The 13,896-nt window shown below is 34.3% G+C and overlaps 1 protein-coding gene across 1 annotated transcript in view; it reads right to left on the bottom strand.

Annotated features, from left to right (window-relative positions):
- LOC103254239 (RAC-gamma serine/threonine-protein kinase) overlaps window positions 1-13,896 on the bottom strand; it is a 148,246-nt gene that overhangs the window by 15,630 nt on the left and 118,720 nt on the right. Inside the window, exons 7-8 of the mRNA XM_008052375.2 lie at window positions 10,297-10,419; window positions 1,486-1,614 (exon numbers count right to left, since the gene is read on the bottom strand). Of these exons, the coding sequence (XP_008050566.1) occupies window positions 1,486-1,614; window positions 10,297-10,419 (252 nt within the window). The remainder of the gene's footprint in view (window positions 1-1,485; window positions 1,615-10,296; window positions 10,420-13,896) is intronic.

Here is a 13,896-nt window from a genome sequence, read left to right as displayed (position 1 = left end):
TGATGGTTTTACTATGTGAAAAAAAAGAGCAAAGTAGCTTCTAACGTGTTCCCTAGGACATTCGCTTTAGACCTAGAGCCAAAGAAGTCTGACTACTCTAGAGATATCATTATGAGGAAGCTCAGGTCACATGGAGAGTGCTCCTGCCAACAGTCCTAATAAGGTACCAGTGGACAGCCAGCAGAGCTGTCAGACATATGAGTGAAGATGCTTCCAGATGACCCCAGCCTCAAGCCACAGAATCACGCCTTCATTGTAGTCTTTCCGGCTGAGGGCCCACACACAGTAGACCATAAATTAGCCATCCCTGCTGCCACCATCTGCATTTCTGATTCAGAAAATCCACCATCATATAAAATGGTTGTTTTTCACCACTTAGTATTGGGGCAGTTTGTTACACAGCCGTAGTACTAACACTTTCTACAACAGCCACACCACATCCTTCCCTTTGTATTGCCATTTTTTTTTCCTTCATGGAATTTAAGATACTATATTAGTTTTTATTTTTATTCTGTCTCCCTCCACTAGAACAAAGTTCCCTGAGGGTAGGGTCCTTTTCTGTCAACCATCTTACCCAGAAAAGCACCCAATACATAGCAGGTACATAATAAATATTTGTTAAATAAGCAAATAAATAATTGTAGCACCCTTAGCACAGGCAGATCACCAGCTTGGAGCTTTCTTTGACATAAAGTCCAAAATGTAGTTACTGTCACTTCAATAACTTTCCCAATAACATAATTTTAAATAATTAAGTACAAAAACCCATCATACTGTAAATCAAGTCATCATTGTTTCTGTGTTTCTAAGCAAAGTACAAGATGGTTTATAAAATGTAAATATTCTCACTGAAGTCAATTCTTCTTCTTTTTTTTTTTTTTTGAGTCGGAGTCTGTTGAGTCTGTTGCCCGGGCTAGAGTGCAGTGGCATGGTCTTGGCTACTGCAGTCTTGACCTGCCAGGCTGGCTCAGGTCATCCTTCCACCTCAGCCTTCCAAGTAGCTGGGACTATAGGCACATGCTAACATGCCTGGCTATTTTTGGCATTTATTGTAGAGGTGAGGTCTCGCCAAGTTGCTCAGGCTGGTCTTGAACCCCTGAGCTCAGGCAATTCTCTCGTCTCTGCCTCCCAAGTGCTAGGATTATAGGTGAGAGCCACTGTGCCTGGCTGAAGTCAGTTATTGTAGCTTAATAAATGTTAAAATGGATATAAGTAAGAAATACAATGTACAGGACCAAAGAACAAAAATTGATGTAGCTACTTTAGTTAGTAACTTTGTGTTTATAAAGTTTATACAATTTGAATTCTATATATTCTTGACCCTGTGATACCAAATTAAAACAAGTGAGAGCAAAATAAATTTTATTCAGGTAGAAATATGGGTAAAAGTAACAGGCACTACAATCAATATTTAATGCTTACATGGCTTACTTTGCAGAGCATTATGCCAATATTACTTTTCATATGAATGAAACTGAAGCTTACCTCAGGAGCCAGGTATTCTGGTGTACCACAGAAAGTCTTCATGGTGGCTGCATCTGTGATCCCTTCTTTGCAAAGTCCAAAGTCTGTAATTTTTATGTGGCCATCTTTATCCAGCATCAAATTCTCCAGCTATGTATTAAGAAAAAAACATCATCTGTTCTGTCATCTTCAACAACAAGAAAATGCTGTTTTTCAAAAGTTACTGAACACTGCGTAAGGTGGTTTGGAACGAGGATATATTGTAGTTAACAGAACTTTCAGTACTAACAAACCCTATAGCTTCATGTGTAAAAAGACACATGTTTTATCAAACACTTCATGATGGTAAAACTGATTTTTAAACCAATGGGAAACAGTGTTATAGCTTTAAGAGCAATTATTGTGTAAGTTCTGATAATTAAAGCCTAATCAACTTTTCAAAGCAAATATCATCTTTTTTTAAAATAAAATGTGATCTGAATAATCCCAAAGAGATGAGCATCTTCTTCTAGATATATACAGATGGTTTCCAACAATTTCTCTTGGGAATCTATTGCTATTATAAAATATTCACTTACAGAAATGTTTTTTGGTGGTAGTTGTAAATCAAACCTAAATCTTATTTTGTAAGGTAAGGCGATATCCTCTTTTGCAGTTCTTTGTAATAAAGAAATACCAACCCTTTTAAACATAAAAAGAAAAAGAATATCAAAGTCAAACAATCAACAGTTAATAAAAATATATAGCACAAACATTATAAAGCTGGAATCTCTTTGAATCCATTAATTAAAAAACACCAAAGAGAATCTTAAAGATTTAACCAAGTAACAAGATGATCTGCCTCAAGTGAAAATTATGAAATGTAAGAGGGGGAAGGAATTTGTAAAATCAATACAGCTAAAAATAACAACAATATAACCAACTAGTTTCCCCCCACCCACAATTTCAACATAAGATTATGATTTGTATCACACAATGATACATATGAGCTCTGAGTTGTTATCATACAGTTTTATGCAGTAGGGGCCGATAACTTTGCCCAGTAGACACAACCTGAAAGTACTTCTCTTGTCACATGGAAGAAATACACAAAATGTGAAAAATATCATACAAGATGTGAATAACTTTTATTTAAGGAGTAGATAGTTATCCTAGTCCTTAATGTGATGACATTTCAAAGTGCTTACCTGGATTCTGAAGTTAATAGCAAATTTAAAACAGAATTTCACATAAGAACATACACAGATATCAGTCATATAAAATGTAACCATAAACTCTGTCATATTATCAAATGTCTTATAAAACCAGACACTAAATACAATTAAGCAGGCTGTGTTCAGTGAAACAAACATCAGAATAGACAAAAGTCTTTTCATATAGTACTTCAAGGTGCTACCCAACTGAATGTTTGACATGTGTTTCATATATAGTATACTTCACAGAAGTTAAGTCTGTCTTCAATTTGTCTACAGAAAGCTGAATGAACCCTATATATATATATTTAACCTTTTAATTAATTAATTTATTTATTTTATCTTGTTTTGTTTTTTTGAGTTGGAGTCTCACTCTGTCGCCCAGACTGGAGTGCAGTGGCCGCTCCCAGCCACCGCAGCCTCGACCTGCTGGGCTCTGGCGATCCTTCCACCTCAGCCTTCCAAGTAGCTGCAACTACAGGTGCGCTCTACCACACCCGGTTCATTTTTTTATTTATTGGAGAGATGAGGTCTCACCAAGTTGCCCAGGTGGATCTTGAACCGGTGGGCTCAGGCAATCCACTCACCTCAGCCTCCCAAGGCACGGGATTACAGATATTGAAACTTTTTAAAATAAATGTTTCAATTTTATCCAAATTCAGATATTCTGTATCTTTCTAATGCAACTCTACCAGCCAGAACCTAGAAATCAAACCTAATTTGCACAAATGACAGTAGGTCCTGAATATAAAAACCATCAGAAACATCAAAAGTATCTCTCTCCATGCCTTTCCTCCTAAATCTCTTTCTCTCTGCCTTGGTCTGTCTGTCTCTTCCTTGTGCCTCTGGTTTCTCTCCTTTTTCCATCTCTTTTAAACAACACCTCTTCTTTCTTCCTCCCCAAGTTGTCATAATGAGGAAGAGAAGTATATACTGAAGCTTCTATTGATGGTTGAATACAAATGTACATACCTTGTTCTTAAATTTTTAAAATATGCTTATTGTTTTAATATATAAATTATTATAATTTATAAAAATACTGTAAGATCTTTAATGATTAAACTCTTTTACTAATATAATTCATTAAAATTTCTTATAAAAACTTCAAGAGTACATAATAATATTGAACAAAATGTGAATGTATTTTTTACCCCCTTCCATTCCCACTAGTTTGGTGTGTAATATGCCAGTCCTCTTCATAGGCTTTATATGTGTGGGCAAGTATCTATGGTAACATGACAGCATGTACTATTTCTTCACATTTTGACAAAGCTATTTTGAAGTGGCTAAGAAACAGAATAATAAAAACGTATAAATACGGTTTTTCAATACCAAACAGTGTGTGTATGTACAAACATACGTGTATGTAAAAAATGTTGACTGCGTACCTAATTGTTTACCCTCACATCTCATCTTTGAGTCTCACACCATGGATTACAGCATGAAGAATGAATAAGATACAGGAATAGGTTGGGTAAGAAATAGATTGAGGTGGCAACCATTCCAGTGTGCCCAGAACTGAAGGGTTTCCTGGGATGCAGGATTTATAAGCGCTCTAACTGGGCAGTCCTGGGCAAACCAAGACAGTTGGTTGCCCTATTTGTTTTATAAATCAGTTTTTAAAACATTAAAATAACATAGTAGAAAATAGGGTAAACCTAAGATGACTGTGAGAGATGGGGTAAGGATCATGGCCATGGGGCAGGGTAGTATACTGCATGGGAGGCAGTAGAGAGCAAAACGAGTAAGGCTGAAGGGTTCCACTAAAGCGTTCAAGTCAGAGGGCTTATGTTTAAATTTGAGCTTTACCTCTTACTCACAGTGTGAACTTAGACACATTGTTAATTTCTATGTACTTCAACTTCATCTATAAAAAAAAGATAAATAACAATCCAATGTGACAGTTTTGAGAATAAAACAAGATGCGGAATGTAGAACTCATCATACTATAAGCATTCAATAAACAAAATAATCACTTTTCTAAACATGGAGAATTTAATGGCCACTTTGTAAATTATCAAGATGATGTGGGGTCTTCTAGACAGCATTGTAATTTGAAGGAAAGAACAAAGTTCAGAAATGGAACCCTATAAAATATTTGTCAGCTCAGTGACTTCATTGAAAATACTTTTCAGTATTTCTTTTGAATAAAACAACAAATATTTCAAAATTTTCAAGTTGGTTATTTTACAATTGTGTCTACCTTCTATAAATATTTTTCCTCTCACTAACTTAAAATGTCATTTTGTTGAACATGAATGATGAAACAGCTTGCCATCAAAAGAATGAACAAATAGAAATATGTTACCTTAAAGAAGGTATCCCCAATCTAATCTTACATAAAGATAAACCAGGAGGTAAATAACTGTTAAGTCTTTTTATACCATAAATGGTCATTTTATACAGAATGCATTAATAAAGTTTCCATAAAATACAAGAACATTAATAGGGTGATTCACAAACTTGCAAGAAGCACAGAATCACCTACAAGTCTTTTCAAAGCAGATCAATAGCCTAATAGCCTACATACATCAAAAATATCTGGAAATCACTCCCTTGCTTCATTTAGCAACACATAATATAAGTAGTATTTAGTCATAAGTTTTTAGAAATCTTTCTACTGCATAAAGGAAAAAAAAATATTTGCAAATATCTTTGGGTCTTCCTTCTAAATCACTTTCCTTCTTCCCTTCGTTAGTCACAAAATGAGAAAAGCATATTATTGTTGACTGTTTAGGTACTCTAAATTTATAAAATTTTACATGCATCTTTTATCTTCATGTCAATTTTACTTCCCACGATTCAAAGTGGGACAGCATGCTTATGCTTAATGGATGCATCCACCGGCAAGAGCAGTCAAGTCAAACAGGAGGTTATAAGAAAAAAGATTATATACTGTACTAGAAATTTGAGTAATGTTCACTATTTGTATCAGAGAGTTGTCCATGCTTTTGAGGAGAGAAAAAAAAATCAGAGATAATCTCTCAAAATTTCTTCAAAAAAAGGTCATGTTTGCCCTGTTCAAGTAAAGAGGTATTATTTGACAGATGGACTTGATTCAGTGTGTATATGAAGAGATGATAGATTTTGAAACATTTTTTTCTTGTGCTTAGGGAACACAAAATCATTACAAGAAAGTTCTATTTTCCTTCTTGTTCTTGCTGGTGCATATATGAAGGGGGGAACAAAAAAAACCCCTATATTTATTTATAAAAATTATGCATTTATTCTTACATGAATAAACTTCAGTCACCTTCAAAGTACTCGGCATTTAATGTAATACACCTATCAAGATGCTTTGCCCACTGCCCAAAACAGCTTTTGAACTTGCCAATTTTGATGCCTTTTATAGTGTTTCTGTGGTTTGTTGTTTCACCTCTTCCACATCAGCAAAACATTTCCCTTTGAGGACTTTTTCATCCGGGGAAACAAAAAGTCACTCAGGGTGAGATTGGGTAAACAGAGAGTGTGGGGCACAGGGGTCACATGCATGCTGTTTTGGTAAAAAACTGAACACTCAGTGTGGTGTGGGCAGATGCACTCATAAATTACTCATCATGAAATGGGCAAACACATTGAAGGAATCTCCAAAAAAAAAAAAAAAACGCACTGAAGCTGAACGCAGCCTCTTACAAACAACACTAGCTGGTACACTGATGCCTCTTACAAACAACAATAGCTGGTTCCCTAGAACACATACATACTTAGCGGGGGAAGCCTACGCTGCAAGGGGCCTCCCTTCCAAAAAACAATTCCTTTTTTTTGGAGGGTTCTTCTAATATGATATTATTTTATTTAAATGACTAACATTATGATTAAACAAAGAAATTAATACAGAAGTTTCTAAGGTCTCTGGTGACTATTGTAGCACTGGCAATAAACAATTCCAGTCACTCATATACTTGCATTTTAGCATCAATACACCAAACTCAGTTTTAGGCACCAAGAGTTCCTCAGGCCCAAGGAGGTAGTAAGGAATTCCTACTCTACCATTGCAGATTTAGGTTTATAAGCATCAAAACACCAAAATGTCACAAGCTAACCAGCAAACATTGAATGACCATAGAATTAAGAAAGTGTGCTGAAATACTGAAAGGAAAATATTTCTTCACTTTCAGCCCTCATACTCTAGAAAAGGATTCATAATGTACAATAGTGGAGAGCCCAGATAGGTTACTAGCCTATTTAAGAACTTAATACAAATAAGGAATATAGTCTAAAACCAACACAATGTAGTTTTAGAGGTGGAAGGGATTCTTAATAGCAGTGGCTTGATATTTTTACAAAGGAGGAAATCTAGAGTGACAGTCTAGTTAGAAGTAGGAGTTGGGAGAATGTGTCTTGAGACTCAGCATATAAAGCAAGCATGCTTTTTTCGTTCAGACTATATTTACCTGAGGTGAACAGCAAGAAGCTGATAAAGATTGGGAGAACTGTAGTAAAAGACTCTCTGAAGCCATTCCTTTGTGCCATAATTGAGTCTAAGAAATGATTTATATCTATTTGATGGTTTCTCATATAAATATGTAAATAGGTAAACAATCTCTGATTTGACAGAAAACAAGATTAGATGTTCCAACAACAGATATAAAGTGTTAGAAAAACGGATCTTAATGAATTCTAGAATCATTACATTCACCTTTGCAAATGTCCCTATTCAGTCTATTCTGCACTTGGATGCCCATGGTCACTGAAAATTAAGCTAGTCTTGCAAACTAAAAACAAAACAGAAAAAAAGTTTTTGACATATAATCTGCACAACTGAAGAAATCTATGAAGAGATTTCTTCGAATTTTTAGGCTATCATGAAGCACCATAAGCTTTTCTTAAGTAAACTTGGGTCCTTAATAAGTTAAATTTCCTACCATGCCATATCAACTTACTTTCCAAAAGTGCAAAAAAGGTTTCGATAATTTATCTGTGCTATGCACACCAAATTATTAGAAATAGTAACTGATAAAATATCTTAACTTGTATATGAAATAAGACTTTATCTTCGCCTGATACTAAATGAGACAGTTGTATACAGGTATGGGTTTACTTGAGAAGTGCTGCTACCATAGGTATCTCAAATGGATTGGCATTTCAATAAAGTTAAAGTCATTAGTAGTAAGTTCAGAGACAAATCTGGGACTGCTCACTCAAAGTCGGTACCTAAATCAGTTCTTGATAATGCTGTTTTTTTAATATATCTGGTATAATACTTATACTAGCTTAATTTGGATATTAAGCTTACAAAAATCTCCCAAAGTTAATTCAATGCATCCCCCATCTAGATTTCATTTCAACTCTAGAAGTCAGAATGGTCTAGTGACAAGAACATTAGACAAGAAGCTAGGATTGATGAGTTCCAAAAATCCTGTGTTATCAATTTAGTCCTTTACTTTTAGTAAGTCATTAACCAGGCTTTTAGGCTTGAAAGACATCACCTATACAATATAAACCAGCTCTAAATTTCTGCAATCCTACCTAAAGTATCTCATTCTATTATTCATGCTGCTGAGTAGTGTGGATACAAATGACACTTGTGTAAGTTTTGAATGCTTGGGTTCTTACATTATGTGGATTTTTCTTGATATATGTTCAAAGTTTCTGTCCTATGCTATATGCTTCCTTAGACCTTTAAGTTAAAGCTATATTTTTAAAGTAAACTTAAAGAGCAGAGGCTACTTGTCTAGTAAAGTTAGTGGTCTGCACATAGGGCAGCTACATGACAGGCATTTAAATATAAAATAGGTACTTTATATTGCAGTTTTACAAATTTAGTCTAATTCTATCATTAAAAAGAATGGGGCAATGGAACTCACTTAATGAGCTTCAATATATTAATATGTTGATTAATTTGATGAGAAATGATTAAAGTAGAATATTGACCAAGACTATCCTAACTACATCATTCCATAATTAATACTGCAATCAAATGAATATTATTTTTCTTAGATTTCTTTAAGCTAATGATTCAAACTTCTGGCTTTAAGCATTCTGGATGTTATCCATTACTTTAAAATTATTCTCATTGCCTTAAATCAAGGCCTCTACCCTTCTATCCCTCTTCTCTTGCCTCCCTTCAAATAGAATCCTTAAAACAAGAAGTGAGAGTGAGAGAAGTGGACTCAGAAAGAGAAGAGCCATTTCTAAGTATAGTTGGAAAATACACATTTTGTCATGCCATATAATATCCATATCCAAGACAGTTAAACATAGGATTATTTGGCCATGAAGACAGATACAGAAATGCTGAATTTTGTCACATTCCTAGTTATAAGAAAGATTTGGGCTAAATACAATGATACTGTTGATTTGTATTCATCTCTAGTTCATTTTGGCACTTAGACAGTTGGTCACCTCTAGATGCTTTATGGTTGCAGTTCAGTTTTCCCTAAATACAGTATCGTACAGCTTCTTTTAAATTTTAATAATACCAAACATATATACTATATTTCACTATCATTGTCTAAAATAATATTTTGTGATAATATTTATTCCTAGGAACATCTTTAAAAAACCTAGACAACTGCTTAAATAATCAGATAATTTAACAATTACAGAAGTTTGAAATGGAGTAAGAAGGGAGTGGAGGGGATAATTGTGATTGCTTTTATATGTGGTAATATACAGGCACACACCTCATTTCACACTAAAACACAATTTCATAAAAGCCCCATGTAACTTCTATTTCTACAAATCAAATTATATCTTAAGTGAAGTAGGTAGGACTTGATCAATAAAGCAATCCTGTGGCTATCTTTAATAAGTTAAGATTACTATATAATTTTAAGGAATTAAGATTGTAACATTTAGAATCAGTTCAAATGTGTAGTGTACAAATTTCCTTAACAACCAACTTAATTCATACAGTCATGAAAATTTCTACTACTTTGTATGAACTATTCCAGGGATCAGCAAAATGGTCTGTGGACCAAATCAAGTCAACTGCTTGTTTTTGTAAATAAAGTTTTACTGGAACACAGTCAAACACATTAATTTACATATTTTCTGGGGCTATTTTGATCCTACAATAGTGAAGCTGAGTAGTTTGCAACAGAGACTGTAGGAACAGCAAAGTCTAAAGTATTTATCTGCCCTTTGCAGATAATTTGCTGATCCTGAGCTATCCTAAGGATCTCATCATAAAGGAACTTAGAAAAATAAAGGCACTAATATCAGTAAAACAAATAGTGCTTTTTTATATACAGAAAACTAAACAAATTAATAAAAGGCTGTATTTAAATGCTTCAGGTATTTAAACCTACCAAAAAGTTAATACTAAAACCAAAACAAATATTTTCCTTCCAATAGTCTTGTTCCTTCATAAAACATTGTTAGAATATAATAATAAAATGTTTTAAAATGTCACTTGTAAGATTATTTGACTTTTAATCAGATGTTTAACATTTTTATTTGATCAAAGTAGTCAAGCAGAAATTATTTTGCACATCAAAAACTCTGACACAGAGCAACAACATACATATTAGTGAATGAAATTTCCTTTCAAATGCAGCGAACTATATTCTTAAACAGAGTGGTTTTTTCCCACCTAAATCTGCTTTTCTCAAAACTGTGTAACTTTGTATAATTACTTTGTGTTTGTCCCTAAAGTCTCTATAAAAACAAATTTTGATTACTTTTTTTTTTTTACCTTGAGATCACGGTACACAATCTTTCCAGAATGTAGATAGTCCAAGGCAGAGACAATTTCTGCACCATAGAAACGTGTGCGGTCCTCAGAGAACACCCGCTCTCTCGACAAATGGAAAAACAGCTGCAGGGTAAACAGCAGGGACAGGATTGTAATAATTACTGATTTAGTGGGGGAAATTAACACAAACATAAAACACCTCTCATCACCATATTGTGATGATAGATAGTGTACTCTCAGTGGACACTGAGCACTCTTAGACAGCAGCTGGCTTATCTTTTCCAGGTTTCCAAGGGGAAACTGCGAGCTGTTAAATCAGCGTTTTAATCAATATACCAATCTTGTTTAAGGCATTCTGCTTGCTACCCATTTAACCTTCAGTTACCAGAGGAAAAAGTATGCATTATCAGATTGCAGTTTCACCCGCACTATACTGTTGCTTCCCTCTTTCTAGAATTAGGTATTGAGACATTACTAAAATAAATGAACACAAGCATAGATGTAATATTTTTACTTAATTATTGATTTGATTTCAAAAAAGCACTGTTGATTTGCTTAAACTGATAGGCGAACTTGTTATATTTTTTGATTTTTGATGTATCATGATAGCCTGTAGAAATATTTCCAAAGTTCGAAGCATTCCTATAGTGAGAAGCTTTAAGGCTATTTTTCATTTATTCTAGCAATATCCAAAATGGACTGAGAAACTTTCATTTTCCTGCTACAGTTCTCAATGTATATTCTATTTTTAATAATAATTATGATGCCAACATTTTCTCATATAATCACTTAAAATGATAAGCCCATCCATTTCTTATATAACCACTTAAAATATATAACATTAAATAGTCAACAAATATTTACTGGGTGCTTTCTGTGACCAAGCACCCAGCTCTCCAATAGGACCGCTTTTCATTTAAGGAATTGTAAACCTTATCTCTCAGTTAAACAGGAGCGGGTTTCAGGTACACAACAAAACTGACTATTGACCTTTATTGTTGAAATCCACCAAGAACAATAAAATACTGTTTACAGTACTAAGTACAGTACCAGGTATCATGGCAGATATGCAGTATTGTCTGTGATACTAAAAAATGAACCATATTAGTGTATCCTTAACTGCAAGATCAGAAATTAACTATTCTTTCACATGGATCACTGACTCTTTTTTGTTGTTGAGTTGGAGTCTTGCTCCGTTGCCCAGATTGGAGTGCAGTGGCATGCTCACGGCCACCCCAGTGTCAACCTGCTGGGATCCAGCGATCCTTCTGCCTTAGCCTTCCAGGTAGCTGGAACTATAGATGTGTGCTACCATGCCCGGCTATTTTTTTTTTTTTCATTGTAGAGATGAGGTCTCACCATGTTACCCAGGCTGGTCTCGAACCCGCAGGTGCAGGCAGTCCTCTCGCCTTGGCCTGTCAAAGTGCTGAGATTATAGGCTTGAGCCACCACGCCTGGCTGGATCACTAACTCTTAATGTTGGTGAGAATTATGGTTAACCAAGATTTGTTCCTCACATACCAAATCATAATTTCATATAACATAAAACAGGCTACCTTACAGATTCCTTCTTCCCCTTTCCCACCCCCACCTCCACTTAACAGTCTATTACTGTTTTAAGATAACTTTATATGCATGACCCTTTGGTAGAGTAAATAAACAGAAAAGGAGAGAGAAATAGCATCTAATAATTGCCAAAAAAGATTGGCACAGTACTAATTATATTCAAGCTAAAATATCTGTCAGATAGTTTATAAATTTTAATGCTCCCTACTATGTTGTCATATTTTAGCAAATCTAAGATGCTACTGATAGGGACTGCATCATCCAAAAAAATAAAGATTAATTTGTTAATCAAAACTAGGACACCCTATCATCTACCATAACAGGCTCTAACTGCAGATCTGTTAAATGTGTCATACTAATGATCAAACACAGTGTGCTAAAAACCAAATCAATTTATACATTAATCAGGGATATTTTCAAAAATTCATTCACTTTATATAGGCAGATATGTATTATCAATACATTACCATCCTAACAAAGGCAAGTAGACAGAAGCATGGATTATCAGTAAAATGATTCCGAATAATTTCTCGTATGTAAAATATCACTAACATAGATGAAGGTATATGGAGTTGTAGTAGTTTTCTAACAGGAAGAAGTGATTAAGTTTCCAAATTTTCTTAAAGTAATGGCAAGACTACTGCCCACTCATCGACTTTACAAAAGATCCTCCCTACATCAATATAATATATGCAGGATTCTAAATCTTTATTTAGATTACATATCTTCAGCTTGCCTGGCAGCCAATTTCTATAAAAATATCAGCTAAAAAATTATATTTAAAGGAAAGAATTCTATTTATTTCTCAATCTGTTGCGATCTGATGCATACCTTTCTACTTTATGGAACTTATTATTGCTAAGACAACCAACAACCTCTTAATTGCCAAAACTGATCATCTATTCACAATCTGAATACCTTTGTCCTTTTCTGAAGCTTAGGACATTGCCTCCTGCCCCCTCTTTCTTGAAATATGTTCCCTAGCTTTGATAATACAACTCTCTCGTGATTTTCTTCCTAACTCTCTGGATAGTCCTCCTCAGTTTCCACCTTAGCTCTGAACCAACTTTTCAATGCAGTATTCATTTAGTGAATATCAATTATTTTAAAGTTGCTGTGTTGGGCACTGGGAAAAGAAAAAGAGAGATATAATGACAATTAATACAATCTCTTATGTTTATAGCACTGATTTTGATAACATTCTTATTAGTGGATACTAATCTCCAAACTCATCAAGTTGTATCTATAACTATGCACAACATTTTATATATCAACCATATCTCAATAAGTTAGTTTAAAAAAAAAATCCCTTACAATAATCAATTCTAACTCAATGAAGGGGACACATGCATGTATTTTTAAAAATGAATAGGTGTGGCAAATTTTATAATTCAGAGATTAAAAATACTTTGGAGGCAAAAATAAATTAATCTGTACTGGGATGATTGGACAAATTTCACAGATAATATTTCACTTAAGTTTTGATGGGTGGAATTTTTCACAAATGGAAAATATAAGGGAAAGCTACAAGAAAGTGCTACTAAATCTTGATTTATCTATCTTTGAATTTCTAATGCAACCTAGTACAGATGGTAGAAAGCATTAATACCAAAGAGGAAAAACAGCAATGGCAAGGAACCACATGTGAGGAACACATGTAGCTGAAAATAATATGCATTCAGAGCAATAATAGGACTTAAGGAAAAAAAAGATGAGGCCAGATTGCTTAGGATCTAGACTGTCATTATATGCGTATAATTTTTATTCTGTCAATAAGGAGTGTAAAAGAGTTTTAGATTTTAAAAGTTAGCATAATTTTTAAACGACAACATTGGCAGCAATTGGAGAATCAACTAAAAAAATCCAAGACTACAGTCAGGTAACTCCATAGAGTGCAACCAAAAGTTACTGATCACATAATTAGTACTAGCTGTTGTGAAAAGATGCAGACACAAGAGGAAATGATACCAACTCATAAGGACATCATTATCGGGTTGCAACAGCCAGAGATATAAACTATTCTACTAAAAACAT

This window comes from Carlito syrichta, unplaced genomic scaffold (assembly GCF_000164805.1).
Source record: "Carlito syrichta isolate Samal-C Ts95f unplaced genomic scaffold, Tarsius_syrichta-2.0.1 Scaffold273907, whole genome shotgun sequence".
In the NCBI taxonomy this organism is placed as follows: Eukaryota; Metazoa; Chordata; class Mammalia; order Primates; family Tarsiidae; genus Carlito; species Carlito syrichta.
Note: the sequence above shows the minus strand (reverse complement) of the source record. Positions and strands in the feature narration are given on the sequence as shown.